The sequence below is a fragment of the Oncorhynchus kisutch genome, linkage group LG29 (genome assembly GCF_002021735.2).
Source record: "Oncorhynchus kisutch isolate 150728-3 linkage group LG29, Okis_V2, whole genome shotgun sequence".
In the NCBI taxonomy this organism is placed as follows: Eukaryota; Metazoa; Chordata; class Actinopteri; order Salmoniformes; family Salmonidae; genus Oncorhynchus; species Oncorhynchus kisutch.
In genome coordinates this window covers 20485228-20500000 of record NC_034202.2, presented here as the reverse complement: position 1 = coordinate 20500000, position 14773 = coordinate 20485228, and the positions used below count along the sequence as shown (strand labels likewise).

General features: G+C 39.1%; 1 protein-coding gene across 1 annotated transcript in view; it reads right to left on the bottom strand.

Moving 5' to 3' along the window:
• LOC109873627 (zinc finger protein 618) overlaps positions 1-14301 on the bottom strand; it is a 47499-nt gene extending 33198 nt beyond the window's left edge. The window contains exons 1-4 of the mRNA XM_031809271.1: positions 13935-14301; positions 5315-5573; positions 1090-1167; positions 579-623 (exon numbers count right to left, since the gene is read on the bottom strand). Of these exons, the coding sequence (XP_031665131.1) occupies positions 579-623; positions 1090-1167; positions 5315-5540 (349 nt within the window). The 5' untranslated portion in view covers positions 5541-5573; positions 13935-14301. The remainder of the gene's footprint in view (positions 1-578; positions 624-1089; positions 1168-5314; positions 5574-13934) is intronic.
• Positions 14302-14773: the final 472 nt, after the last annotated feature.

Sequence of the window (14773 nt, the reverse complement as noted above, 5' to 3'; positions counted from 1 at the left end):
TGGTAGACAAAAATAAGCCAAAAGGAGAACACCATCGTGTTCATGAAAATGTCCCCTTTCCACCGTGTGATCACATTAGTTTGTAGCCCAAGCGGTTCAGAAGCTACAAACAGAAGTTGGCAAATCAACTGTTTCGACTTCAGACGAGTCCCCTGACACTTATGGGGGTTGTAGAGCAAAACAGAGACAACCATAGTGTTCGTGAAAGTCTCATATGTCGGTCAAACTGTTCAGAAGCTACAGACGTTTTCGTGAGAAGACCGATTTTCTGGATGTCTTTCCAATGCAAAACAACAGATATCTCTAGTTTAAAATGACAGATTTTTACGTGGATTTTTGTATTGTTACTTACACACACAGTGTCGTCAATCGCCTCTAGGGCGTTAAATCCATTTGAATCCCACTTTGTAAGAACAAAATGTAGAAAAATTTCAACGGGTGTGAACACTTTCTGAAGGCACTGTAGATGTGCGCCTGTGTATGCATGTACACACCGGTGAGTCGGTGTGTATGCTCATGCGTGAGCGCGTGCTTGTTTGTGCATGTGAATGCGTGTGCATACACATCAGTTTACTCACTGTTGGGAGCTGGTGGTGCACCCTCCCCTGGCATACTATCGGACTCTGTGGGGGGAAAGACAGAGGCACATTCATAAGAGATCTGCTGTTGGCGTGGCGCCTACGCTTATAACAACAGCTTGACTCACTCGGATCTCAGACAACACTTGGCATCGCTCACATTAAAAATTATGGTTGTCAGGAAGGAGAGGGGGGGGGGGGGGACTTCTGAAGTATTAGCGGATGAATGCAGCTGACAAGTTAATGATAAGAAATGAGCCCCAAACATAACATTACGCCACAAATCCAATTTTAGGTCCCCAAAATTGGATTCATGTGACTTTCGGATCGGGGCTTGCATTATCATGCCATATATATATATTTAGCAGGAGGGGGGGGGGGGGGGTTATAAAAAATTAGGTGCTATTAAATCATGTCTGTAGTGACTTGAGTTGATTATTTTAATCTTATCAAACATTTCCAATGTCATCACACAAAGAAGCCTTAGTGTTTCAGGACAGGCCTTCCTTACCTCTGTGGGCACGGACGTGCGTCTGAAAGCAGTTGTAGTACTTATATTTCTTCCCACATATCCCACAAACATAGGAGCCTGTGTGACAGAGGAAAAGCAATACAGAGATGGTTGAAAATGCTATAATAGTTGAGTGCATTGATACCATTGGTCTGATGGCAGAGCCAGGATACAGGCTGGTGGTGTAATGGTGTGGAGAATATTTTCCTGACACACACATTGGGTCTATTGAAACCAATTGAGCAGCATATCAATGCCCGAAGAATACAAGCTGTTCTGGAGGCAAAGGGGGAGTCCAACCCAGTACTAGATTTCTGTACCTAATAAACATAGATCTCTGTGTGTAACAACATCGTACCTAAACACTTTGTGATTTTCCAGACACAGATTAAGCCTGGTCCTAGACTTAAAATTATTTTCAATGGAGATTCGCCATTGAGTTTCCTTTTTAGTCCGGGACTAGACTTAATTTGTGTCCGGGAAACCTCCCCTCGGGGACCTAAGTAAATATTTTACTTAGTCGAGACAGAAATACATTTCCCATCTTGTTTCACAGACAAATTATCTGTTAAAAACAGATATTAGATGAGAATTGACAAACCACATTTTCTTCTAAAATAGGGACACAAATAATTCATTGCTCAGTAAATAGATGGTGCCTTCAGAAAGTATTCATACCCCTCGACTTTACAGCCCGAATTCAAAATTGCTTAAATATATGTTTTTCTCCTCACTCATCTACACACAATACCCCATAATGACAAATTGAAATGTTTAGACATTTGTGTGTCTATATATAAGGTCCCACAGTTGACAGTGCATGTCAGAGCAGAAACTATACCATGAATTTCAAGGAACTGTCCATAGAGCCCCAAGAAAGAATTGTGATGAGGTATGTATCTGGGGAAGGGTCTAAAACCATTTATAGAGTGTTGAATGTTCAAGAGCACAGAGGTCTCCATCATTGGGAAAAAAATATTGAACTACCTAGCCTAGAGCTGGCCGTCCAACCAAACGGATAAGAAGGTCCTTGGTCAGGGAGGTGACCAAGAACCCAATGATCACTCTGTCAGAAATACAGAGTTCCTTGGCTGAGATGGGAGAACCCTGCCAGAAGGACAAGTCTCTACAGCACTTCACCAATCTGGGCTTTATGGGAGAGTGGCCACTCCAGAGAAAAAAGGCACATGACAGCACTCATGGAGTTTGCAAAAAGGCACGAGAAAGACAGCGCATAAGGCAAAAGATTCTGATGAGACAAAAATATAACCATTTGGCCTGAATGCAAAACACTATGTTTGGAGAAACCAGGCACATCCATCCCCCGTTTAACAGTAGTGGTGGAAAAAGTACCCAATTGTCATACTCAAGTAAAGGTAAAGATACCTTAATAGGCAATTACTCAAGTAAAAGTCAGTCACCAAGTAAAATACTAGAGTAAAAGTCTACTATACCTAAGTATCAAAAATACATGTAATTGCTCAAATACACTATCAGTCAAAAGATTGGACACACCTACTGTACTCATTCAAGTTTTTTAAAACTATTTTCTACATTGTAGAATAATAGTGAAGACATCAACACATATGGAATCATGTAGTAACCAAAAAAGTTCTAAAATATATTTTGATTTATTTGACATTCTTCAAAGCAGCCACCCTTTGCCTTGATGACAGCTCTGCACACTCTTGGCATTCTCTCAACCAGCTTCATGAGGTAATCACCTGGAATGCATTTCAATTAACAGGTGTGCCTTATTAAAATGTTAATGTGTGGAATTTATTTTCTTCTTAATGCGTTTGAGCCAATCAGTTGTGTTGTGACAAGGTAGGGGTGGTATACAGAATACAGCCCTATGTGGTAAAAAGACCAAGTCCATATTATGGCAAAAACAGCTCAAATAAGTAAAGAGAAATTACAGTAATCAATACTTTAAGGCATGAAGGTCAGTCAATACAGAAAATGTCAAGAACTTTGAAAGTTTCTTGAAGTGCAGTCGATAATCAAGCGCTATAATGAAACTGACTCTCATAAAGACCGCCACAGTAAAGGAAGACCCTTCTGCAGAGGATAAGTTAGAGTTAACTGCATCTAATATTGCAGCCCAAATAAATGCTTCAGAGATCATGTAACAGACATCACAAAATCAAGTGTTCAGAGGAGACTGCATGAATCAGTTATTCATGGTCTAATTGCTGCAAAGAAACCACTACTAAAGGATACCAATGAGAAGAAAAGACTTGCTTGGGCCAAGAAAAATGAACAATGGACATTAGACCAGTGGAAATCTATCCTTTGCGTGTCCAAATCTGAGATTTTTGGTTCCAACCGCCCTGTCTTTGTGAAAAGTGGAGTAGGTGAACGGATTATATCTGCATGTGTGGTTCCCACCATTAAGCATGGAGGTGGTGGTGTGATCGTGCTTAGCTGGCAACATTGTCAGTGATTTATTTAGAATTCAAGGCACACTTAACCAGCATGGCTACCACAGCATTCTGCAGCGACACACCATCCCATCTGGTTTGAGCTTAGTGGGGCTATCATTTGTTTTTTAACCAGACAATGAACCAAAACAACTCCAGGCTGTTTAAGAGCTATTTGACCAAGAAGGAGAGTGATGGAATGCTGCATCAGATGACCTGGCCTCCACAATCACCCGACCTCTACCCAATTGAGATGGTTTGGGATGAGTTGGACCACAGATTGAAGGAAAAGCAGCCAACAAGTGCTGAGCATATGTGGGAACTCCTTCATGACTGTTGGAAAAGCATTCCTCATGAAGCTGAATGCCAAGAGTGTGCAAAGCTGTCATCAAGGCAAAGGGTGGCTACTTTGAAGAATATATTTTGATTTGTTGAACACTTTTTTGGTTACTAAATTATTCCATGTGTTATTTCATAGTTTTGATGTCTTCACTATTATTCTACAATGTAGAAAATAGTAAAAAATTAATTAAAACCCTTGAATGAGAAGGTGTCCAAACTTTTGACTGGTACTGTATAGTTAAGTATTAAAATGTATAAATAAAGTTCAAATTCCTTATATTAAGCAAACAAGACAGCACCATGTGTTTTATTTACGGATAGCCAGGGACACACTCAGACATAATTTACAAACAAAGCATGTGTGTTTAGTGAGTCAGCCAGATCACAGGCAGTAGAGATGACCAGGGATGTTCTCTTGATAAGTGTGTGAATTGAACCATTTTCATGTCACAAAGTGTTTGGCTGTCAGGAAAAATGTAAGTAGTAAAAAGTACTTTATTTTCTTTAGGAATGTAGTAAAGTAAATGTTGTCAAAATTAGTATAGTACAGATACCCCAAAAAACTACTTAAGAGGACTTTAAAAGTAATATTTTACACCACTGATGGTGGCATCATCATGCTATGTGGATGCTTTTCAGTGGCAGGGACTGGGAGACTGGTAAGGATACAGGGAACAATCTATTGAGCCAAATACAGAAAAAACCTTTGGGAACCTGCTTTAGAGTGCAAACACCCTTAGAATGGGGCGAAGATTTACGTTCCAACAAGCATACAGCCAAAGCAACGCTGGAATGGCTTCAGAACAAGAATGTGGAAGTCCTCGAGTGGCCCAGACAAAGACCAGACTTTAATTCCCTGGAAAGACTTGAAGATTGCTGTTCACCGCCGTTCTCCATCTAATCTAAGAGCTTGAGAAAATCTGCGAGGAAGAATAATCCCCAAATCCAGATGTGCAAAGCTGTAATCGTCACCAAAGGTGCTTCTACAAAGTATTGACTCAGGGGTGTGAATACTTTGAAATACAGAAATGGCCTTTTTCAATACATTTGCAAAAAAACAGACATTTTAAACATGTTTTCGCTGTCATTATGGAGTATTGTGTGAAGATGTAAAAAAAAAAAAAAAAAAAAAAAAAAAAAAAAAATTTTTAAGTATCCAAAAAAGTATCCATTTTGAATTCAGGCTGTAACAACAAAATGTGGAATAAGTCAAAGGGTATGAATACTGTACATTCCATCTGAGATAGTTCATGAGGAAGAGTGCAGATGTAGAGGGAGAATGACAGGAACATGTGTTGAAAGGTGGTCCTCTTTCCTACAGTCTGGGTTTGTTCGTTTTGGGTCAGCCATTTTACATCATGGTTTAAAATGTGAAAACTCATTTTGCATCACAGAGGGTGATGCAAAATGATCCTGCACATTGTGTGTGGAATGGAAGGTGATGTGTTAAGGGGTCATACCCTGGGTCTGGTCATTGCGAGACTTTCCTCCTCCACCGAGGACCACGCAGATCTCGGCAGGCACATCTTTCCCATTACTGGCCCCCTGTGTGCCAGGCTCCTTCTTTATTGTGACCGGGACAGCGAGGGTGGCGGTCGTCGGGGTAGCGGTGGGGCCATCTGGGACTCCATCCCCCGTGTCAACCTGCTCCTGCGCAGGATTGGTAGGCACCTCCTGAGCACTCATGACTCCTACTACTCAGGGCCAGCGTTCCTAGGGCTGTGTGTGTGTGTGTGAGAGAGAGTGAGAATATGTGTGAGAGAAACAGACAACCAGGAAAGAGGAGAAACAAACAATACAGATTTACTAAATCGACCTCGCCAAAAACAGCTGCTTTTCTTTGAAACAGGTGCAGTTCAAATACAACATCAAGGGACAACATCAAGGCAACCGAGCACTGAAAAACCTATTTTTAGACAGCTCTAAAGGCAAGGCACTTGACACTCAGTAACACCCACAAACTGGGATTGCCATATGCCTGACCAACGTACTTCTGAGAGAGAGCTGTAGTCTGGTGTACCAATAACAGAAAAGGACATTTTATGGTTCTCAAAATTGTCTCCATATGGACATTATTGTTATTGAGATGAAAAGGTCTATTCTAACCAAGAGGGATACCAAATCTGGTATCTATATAAAAAAAAAAGGTTTTAAAAAAATAAAATAGGTGACTCGTGACAATGTAGTTTTCCAAAAATAGCAGGGGAATAGATGGGAGAGATATGCATGATCATTATGTATAATTAGCCCTACAGCACAGTGCTTCATTGTGTATGGGTGACCTATGGGTGACCTATGATGACAATACATCCATAGTGCCCAGGTGCTCTAATTTCAGAAACATCCAAATGACCCAGCCTTCTACTGTAAGTACCATAGTACTATGAGGGGACTCCAGTCAAGAGGGGACGCATAAAATGCAACCAAACAAAACAGAGTTATAACCGGGAGGACAGATTTTTTTGTGGAAAGATGAGAATTTCACTAATAATATTTAACACACCTTTTCTTGGAAGCGATAACTGACCGACATTGGCGCTAATTATTAAAGCAGATCAGAGTTACATGTGCAGTCGCAGTTTGTCACCCTAAATACGAATAATTGTGCAGAACTTTCTATTTAGGTGACCAAGCTGTGGAGGGAGTATTGCTGGATGGCAATTGGTTACTCAAGTGCTCCTTCAAAACAGAGCTGGCCATATTGAAAAGGGCATCGGTTCAACACAACAATGTCATTAAAAAAAACTTTGTTAAACAAATATTAGGCCTAATTTAAATGTGTTTCATGCCACACTTCCCAAATTTTGAAATCTAGTCTACATTGCTTGGTCATGGTGCTCCTGATCTGGTAGAGAAATGGACAGTGAGAGAACCTCCATGTTTTTCATATCTGCATGGGTTCAACAGTTTAATGGGCTGAGGCTATACTAATCTCATACAGCATTAGAATAAATGTAAAATGACTAACCGCCCCTGACATCTAGCCTACTCAATAAAATGATGCCTGCAAAGAAAAGTAGCTAACCGACAATGGAAACATTGGAAATTCTAATCTCCCTCAAAAGAGGCCAATTCAATTCAACACGCCTGGGCAGATTGGAGGCCGTAAAAGCTAATTTGGGAAGCAAAGGGAACGGCTGAGTGTTCATTTCAGCAGCAGCCGTGTCACGGCTGTGCGCCATGTTGTGTTGGAAATTATGACGAGAGCTTTATTTCAAACAAAAACACAGTCCTATCTGGAACAAGTGGAAGCAGGAAGCTACATGGAGGGGAATATCAGCCGAGAAGAAAAATAGAAAATGTGAAATCCCTCTCAGAGCTGGACATGATTGGATTTCATACCATAAATGGCAGAATGTGATAAAAAAAAAAAAAATCACAAAATTAGAACACGTAGGCATTAAATCTGTGCTGCTTGGTCGGCAGCGATGTGAATGAGTTATTGATAAATAGACTGGGCTAGTTGAGACTAGTTTGCTCTGCGCTGGAAACATCATCATGCAATTCATCTGGTCAAATTTGTGAAAACTCAAGGTGAAAAAACCCCCACCCCATGGATGAAATAGGATCAACTGAAGATATATCTTGCAGCCTCTGAGCAACAAGCTACATTATTAAAAAAATATGCCATTTCATGGACTTTCTCTCATAAGGTCACACAGCCACGTTTTTATATGAGTAAATTCATACAGTATCACCACGACAGCTGTGACGGAAACAGGTTTCTGGACATTTTTATAAAATGCCGATAGTTCGATATGGTGGGATCTTTTTGGATTGTTAAATTAATTATGCAACAAATGGCAGAGGAAACACCTTTATGCAGAAATATTGATATAATAACCATCATCTCGAAGTAAACTTGAAGTCACATGATTATAATGGTGTGTGGTCCTCCCACTAAGGCTGCCGATGAAATAAGTTACGATGAACTTCACAGGGTGGTAAAAGTGCACAGTGATGAGCTTGATGCTCCTTTCCAATAAAAATTGAGGGCCTTATTCTGGTGAAATGATGATCGATGCTTGACCACCATTTGACAAATTAAAATATTCTCGCTCTTATCCATAATAATCTCATCATGTATACTAGCCTACCTGCACTGTATGTGCGAGCTGCTGGCTAAAGCACAAGTGCCAAAACCAGAGTAGGCCCATTTGGCACAAAAACTATTGCGTTAAATAGCAAAACTATCAGTAAAGTTGAGAATGTGATGTAAAACACATTGAACTTTAAGATTTTCATTCAGGCAAAAAAGTATATTGTGTGCAGTAAAGCGTTACATACTGATTTTTCTTCAAGCTGATTTTAGAAGCTTTGCATGAAAATCTGTCACCTATTGGATGGAAACCTAGCTACTGATACAGATATTTTCACCTGTATTGTTGTCTCTACCTACTTGCCCTTTGGGCTGTTGTCTGTGCCCAATAATGCTTGTACCATGTTTTGTGTTGCTACCTGCTGTGTTGTCATCTTAGGTCTCTCTTTTATGTCGTGATGCATGTTTTGTACTATATTTTTAATCCCTCAGGAAGCCTTTTGGTAGGCCATCATTGTTAATAAGAATTTGTTCTTATCTGACTTGCCTAGACTTTTTTTTTTTAATTTATGGGGATTTAGACATCTTGCTATTCACATTATGGAATTTGACCATTCTCAGAGTCAATCGAGATCAGGAAGAAAAACACAGAACGTGTCCAAATAATCCAATGCTCTGAATCTGAAATGGGCCTACTTCCAAGATGTCAAAAACACAGTGTCACAACACTTCAAAAACAGCCTGGAAATAGCATGTATGGACATTGACTAAAGAACAACTGAATTCTGGGAAGGCATCATTGATCTCCACTCCCCTCTTATGGTTTAAATGGATGAAAATCAATCAATGAGCAAATGGTTGTATATTGAGCACATTTCTCATGCATTAATGCAGCCCATTACCAACAGGTTTTACTAAAATGTAGACAAAAGGTACATTCAACATTAGAAGAGAAAAGGGGAAGCGACCGAATATATAAGTCTGAAGAATTTACCTATTTAAATTCTTGAATAAATGCTTTATGCTTCTAAATAGGCTGAATTCTTTCAGAGTCTTGATGAATCGTTTTGGCACCCATATTACGCTTCCATTTTGTATAGCCTAACCTTAGTATATTTCCCTGCAAACAAAATGGCTTGCTGTATTCTTTCTATCAAATTGAAAATGTGAAACTTGCCATCTGTCATTTTTATTGATCCCAGAAGCTTTACCTCTTGCAACTTCGGGTAATTGAAGCACGACAACTAAAACATTTTTCCCCATCAATGTTTTTTTAACCTTGTTTCACACAACTGGTTCAACCAACAAAGGAAAACAGACGATGATTTTCCTATTTAATAAATTATTCAAATGCCTGTTTCATGGTTAAAATGTTCCGATTTCATGGCTGACATAACACATTTTCCAAAGGATCTGGTCGAATATACTATACCAGATCCGTTTGTCATATCAACCATGAAATAGGAAAATACTCCACCAGATCCTTCTGAAAACGTGTCATATCAAATCGGATCAAAGCAGCATCAATTCAATATGGAGGGCTTTTTTTTTAGGCAATAGGCAGTGTGTGTATGCGAGACTGCATGTTATGACACTGGTTTAGCATGAAATTTCCCCATTTAAATAGATGCCTGCTTTCCTCAAGATTGAGGGCAGCTGTTAAATGTCATTGCATGGATATTAAACATAATATTTGTGCTAGACTACATTACTAAGCTAATCAGTCTCATTGCTAATGATGTCGGAAAGGTCAACATTGTAGGAAAAATAAATTAAACATTGCATCAAGATGGGTCAAGATACTTGAAATAGAAGGCTAAATGTGGACAGGCATGATGGGCTAATAACAGAACAAAGGATGCACTACTAAACCAATTCTGATACAAAATAAGAGAAACAAGAGTATAGAAATTGGTTGAATATATATGAATAAAAAAACATTTAAAATCAGTGGAGGCTGCTGAGGGGAGGACAGCTCATAATAACATCTGGAATGGAGAGAATGGAATAGCATGAAACACAGAAACCATGGACCCCAGGAAGAGTAGCTGCTGCCTTGGCAGGAACTAACGGGGATCCATAATAAATACAAATACATTCATTCCGCTCCAGCCATTACCACAAGCCCGTCCTCCCCAATTAAGGTGCCACCAACCTCCTGTGATTGAAATCAATACATTGGTTCCCTATATTCCTGCTATGCAGAGAGGAGTATCAGTGGTGAGTAGAATATTGTCAGCCACAGGGATGACCAAAACCTATTTCAGTCTGAATTCTTTCCCTCGCTCCTTAATCAAAAGCACATTTTCCTAGCCCCCTCGGTGTAATAAATTTCTCTCAAGATGGCTTCCAACCAACGATAAAAATAAATAAAAAAAAGCAATAATGCAGAGAAATGGGAAAATCGTTTTTTTCCCCCCCTCCAACATTTCCTTCTATTAGCCGGAATGGTCTGAAAACAGAACTGCGTCAACTCGTAAAATTCCATCCATATGCGCTCCAAACCCCCATAAAAACTTTTCAATTTATATGTTAATGCTGTGAATTAAAATTTAATAACTAGAGATTTTGAAAAGCGGACTTGAATTATACAAAAATAAATCCTGAAAGAGCAGCCCTAAAATTAGAAATTCAGGGCGGCATCCGGTCTGCCGCTAAGCCCTTGTACGCTGGCAGATTACATTTTTTATGAAAATCTAAATTGCAGTGCAGGCTGAGGCAGGTCTGGTAAACCTGCTCCATTGTGATTTATAGATTCATTAGCGCAAGAGGAGACTTTCCCGCTGTTCCACAGAAATTAAATTATCTTTATAAAATAGTATTTTTAGAAAGGCAACCTGAGCCCTGAAACCGTTAGAAACCTGACACAAAAAGCACACACTTCCTATGTGCATAAAACCACTGTACAGACTGGCCTTAATTCATCTTTGCTGCAGCAATTGAGTGTCCTTATGAATTATTCATGAGACCAATAAGGTTCATTTTAAGTAGAGGGGGAAATATGCACAGAATACACAAACTCCCAAAATGCCAAAAGCTCTTTCATGTTGCCGTCCAAACCTGAAATACTATCCTGCTGGCCCTAACTCGAGTGATGTCATTTTCAGAGACTTATCAGGACAACTATGCTCATAAAAGGTAGGTAACTGCTGATGCGTTTGGCAGATTTGGACAGATGCCAACGTTTACCTGGCCAACAACGAAGGAAGAAAAAAGTTACTAGCAACTGTAATTGCTAAGCTGTCGTAGCTCTCAGCAAGAACATCCAAATGCTTTGAAGGAAGGATTACAGCTACCTACATTGCAACAAGGCCTCCTAAAAACACAGCTATGCCTACATAAATTTTGGACTGCACTCTAGACAAAAGTAAATGACACTAAGTTCTAGCTAGTGAAAGATGGTCAGGCCTTCATGAATTGTTATGAACTGACAACAGGGTTTGCTCTCTCTCGCTCTCCATCTCTTTACAGACCTATTGAGTTGTTTTGTTTAAATTGGGGAAGCAGATATTTTGGGGTTCACAAGCAGACCATTACAGACCCTACAGTACCTCTTGGTGCAAACAGCTGTCTTGCACAGTCCTGTGTCTCCCTTCTACCAAGATCCCACAAGCCACAGTGTCTGTCAACTGGGTGGGTAAATAGTTTAGGTCTATTAGTTAAAACATTTGAGAATACGTTCCACAAACTAATATGTATTAACATATACTATATATGAAGCACAGAACACCATCAAAATGTACAATTCAAGTTGCATGTTGTTGGTCTATAAAAAGGTACCTTTCACTTTAATGCAACCTCACACCAAAACAAATCCTAAATGATTTTCATTACCTGGCTGCTCTGAAGTTAAATAATAATATTCCTGTCATTCATACATTCATTCTCTTCAATTAAAAACCTGGAATTTCCTGATGAAATTCATAGCCAGCATTTTTTATTAGATTGAATGTGGAGGGAAAAGGTCAGGGTTCAGGTTCAGCATGCAAAGTACAACATTTCCACCAACACTTCAAATTCACAGTCCAGTTCTGAAGGTCAGTGCCAAAATGACCAAACTAAAATGGCTCCCTCAGATCTACTTACATAGACAAACCATCCTATACGGGAAATTGTTTAGTGTCCACAAGATTAATGTAAACAGCAGAGAAATTGGTTGTGATTGTATTTCCTGTTCCTAAAATGTGCCGACTGTCGTCCTCTGCATTGGTCCTCCTTTCTATACTGCTCCCTTTGATTTGGGCAGTGTTTGTTTTATTTCCAAAGTTTAGACACAAGTCCGGTGTATTCCTTGTTTACCATATTTCATCATTCGAGCAGACCATGACATGAATTTGCTTTATATACTTTCTCAAAACACATAAAACAAATTCAAGATGGGCAACCTTGACCTTTCAAACAGCACAATTCTATTGTATATTGCAAAGGGAATTCTTATATAAGAATGTCAGCATGGGTGACATCCAGAAGCTCTTACATTACAGTGTTGTTGCCACATCTCTTTACCCTCTCTTCCAATCTACATCTAGGAGCTTAGATATGTCATTATTTCTTTAATACTATGGAAAGGAACACCGAGCCTAAAGATTAGGCTGATTGTTACTATATCGGTAGCCTACTAAAAACACTTTCTCACAATTTCCATCAACATCAGAGAGGATGTTAGTAGTATCAAGGCCACAATCTACCCTTTCAAAAGCCAGACCCTGCCTGCCACTTTGTTAAAGCTTGATAGGGCTGGGTAAATATGAACACTCAAATGCAGCTAAACTGTGGAAACAAAGATTAACAGTCTACTTTTAGATTGACATTAGTTCTAAACAGATTGTGAAGCTACAGCCTACATTGTTTGTAGGCTATAGCCTACATCAACAATGGATTAATACAGTCAAGATCTTGGGTTGATGGAGTAAGACAGTTGCACTGTAAATTAAGGCAGTTATATTGTCCTATTTTAAGTATGATGATGCGAATTGGTAAGCTATTTAAATTAAGGACATAGTCACTATTGAAATTTACAAAAACGATATAGTAGTTCAAACTTTTTGTTTATACGTCATGGGAGTTGACACACCCTGATTCAAACTGTGGCCTAGGCTACTCCTAGTTTGTCATATTCAACATCAAAGAGCGCATAATGATAGAACGAATCTGGTTCAAGACTGAGGCCATATGCAATGTATCAAACAGTTTCTCTTTTTACATGCACTCAAACAGCAGCTCGTGCAATCTACCAATTATGCTCTACAATAAAAAAAGAAAGATCGTTCATACTGCAAACGTTCATACGGTCAAAGGTCGTAATCATAGGCTACCAATGCAGCTTACTTTTCAAAAATTGCTTCGAAATGAACGAAAATGAATGTCACAAAATGTTTTTAAAAACGAAGGTTACAATAAAATGTTTAAAACGACAAATTAATTGGAATTTCTTAATTTCACAAAATAACTACCGACAGGTGTCGCCAATTTCAGAATGAAATGAATTAAAATCCTACCCCGTTTTCGAAAACAGAAGTAGAAATTATATTCGAAATTGGAAACATTGTCTTCATGTCGACCGATTGAACCAAATAGCCTACGCTTTATCACAACAAACACTGTCACGACTCAATTGATGTGATTATGGAATGTGAGAGAAAATTTAAGCAAATTTCACAAAACATGGCTGGCTGCAAGGTTGTTTTCAGACTGTGCCTCCTCGTCCTTCACTGCTTTAACTTCCAACACGCTTCCAAAGCTACAATTCATCAGTTACAATCGACCACTGGGTTAATTAGCCAGTGCAGACAGCTGAGTTTTACTCGAAAACTTTATTCGAAATCGCTGTCTAAAATCAACAGATAATTTGTGGCTGTAACTAAAGCCAGCACACCATTGCTTTTGATAATGCTCACCAAACATGCATTAGCTTGAAAACAGACACCCTCACTCATTATGAAGAGCGAGTCGAGTGAACTATCAGCAACTGCGGCCTGTACACATTTTTTTTAATTCAGGATTTCTAAATCAGAAAAAACGAAAAAGAATGGTTTGACTACCTCCCAAAATGATGCAGCTCATGCGAGTAGGCTTGCTCGAGCTCCAAAATCCTCCTCATCCACAAGAGGTGACTGTACAAATAACGCTTTGAAATCAAATGAGTTACCGGTATTCATTCTCAAATGATCAAAATTAAAACAGCTATATTTCCGAGCTTGCAACCTTGACATCTTCCGGAATGAGCCCGATTGTTTTGACGAAGGTGTAGGCTACAGTCCGTCCGGGCTCGGTTTATTAGTTTTATTTTTTCATTTTTTTTTCCGTATTCAGGGTAGGCTATGCGTTGCGGTTTCTCCAGTGGAAATTTTCGTCCGCCATCATACAAGGACAGATTCCGAAATTGCAACGCCTGCTAGTTATATCAAAATTATTCTGGGCAGAGTGAAAAAAAAAGGTCGAACGACAGTTAAATTGCGCAGGGAAATAAAAAAAACTATAAATCATCCAGAATAAAATTCCCGGATATAATAATATGGAAGTTGTATAGTAGTTGAAACAAAGTAACAACTTCATGATGACACACATTATTAGAAATGATGTTAAGCATTATAAACGTTATGTAATTTGTACCCTTTATCCATGTATTTCCAAATAATATGTAAATCAATCCAACAACACCGATGTACATTTGTTGTACATTTTTCCCCACTCACAAATGTATACATATATTGTATACTGAACAAAAATATAAATGCAACAGTTTCAAAGATTTTACTTAGTTACAGTTCATAGAAGGAAATCAGTCAATTGAAATAAATGAATTAGGCCCTATGGATTTCTTATGACTGGGCAGGGGTGCAACCATGGGTGGGCCTGGGAAGGCACAGGCCCACCCACT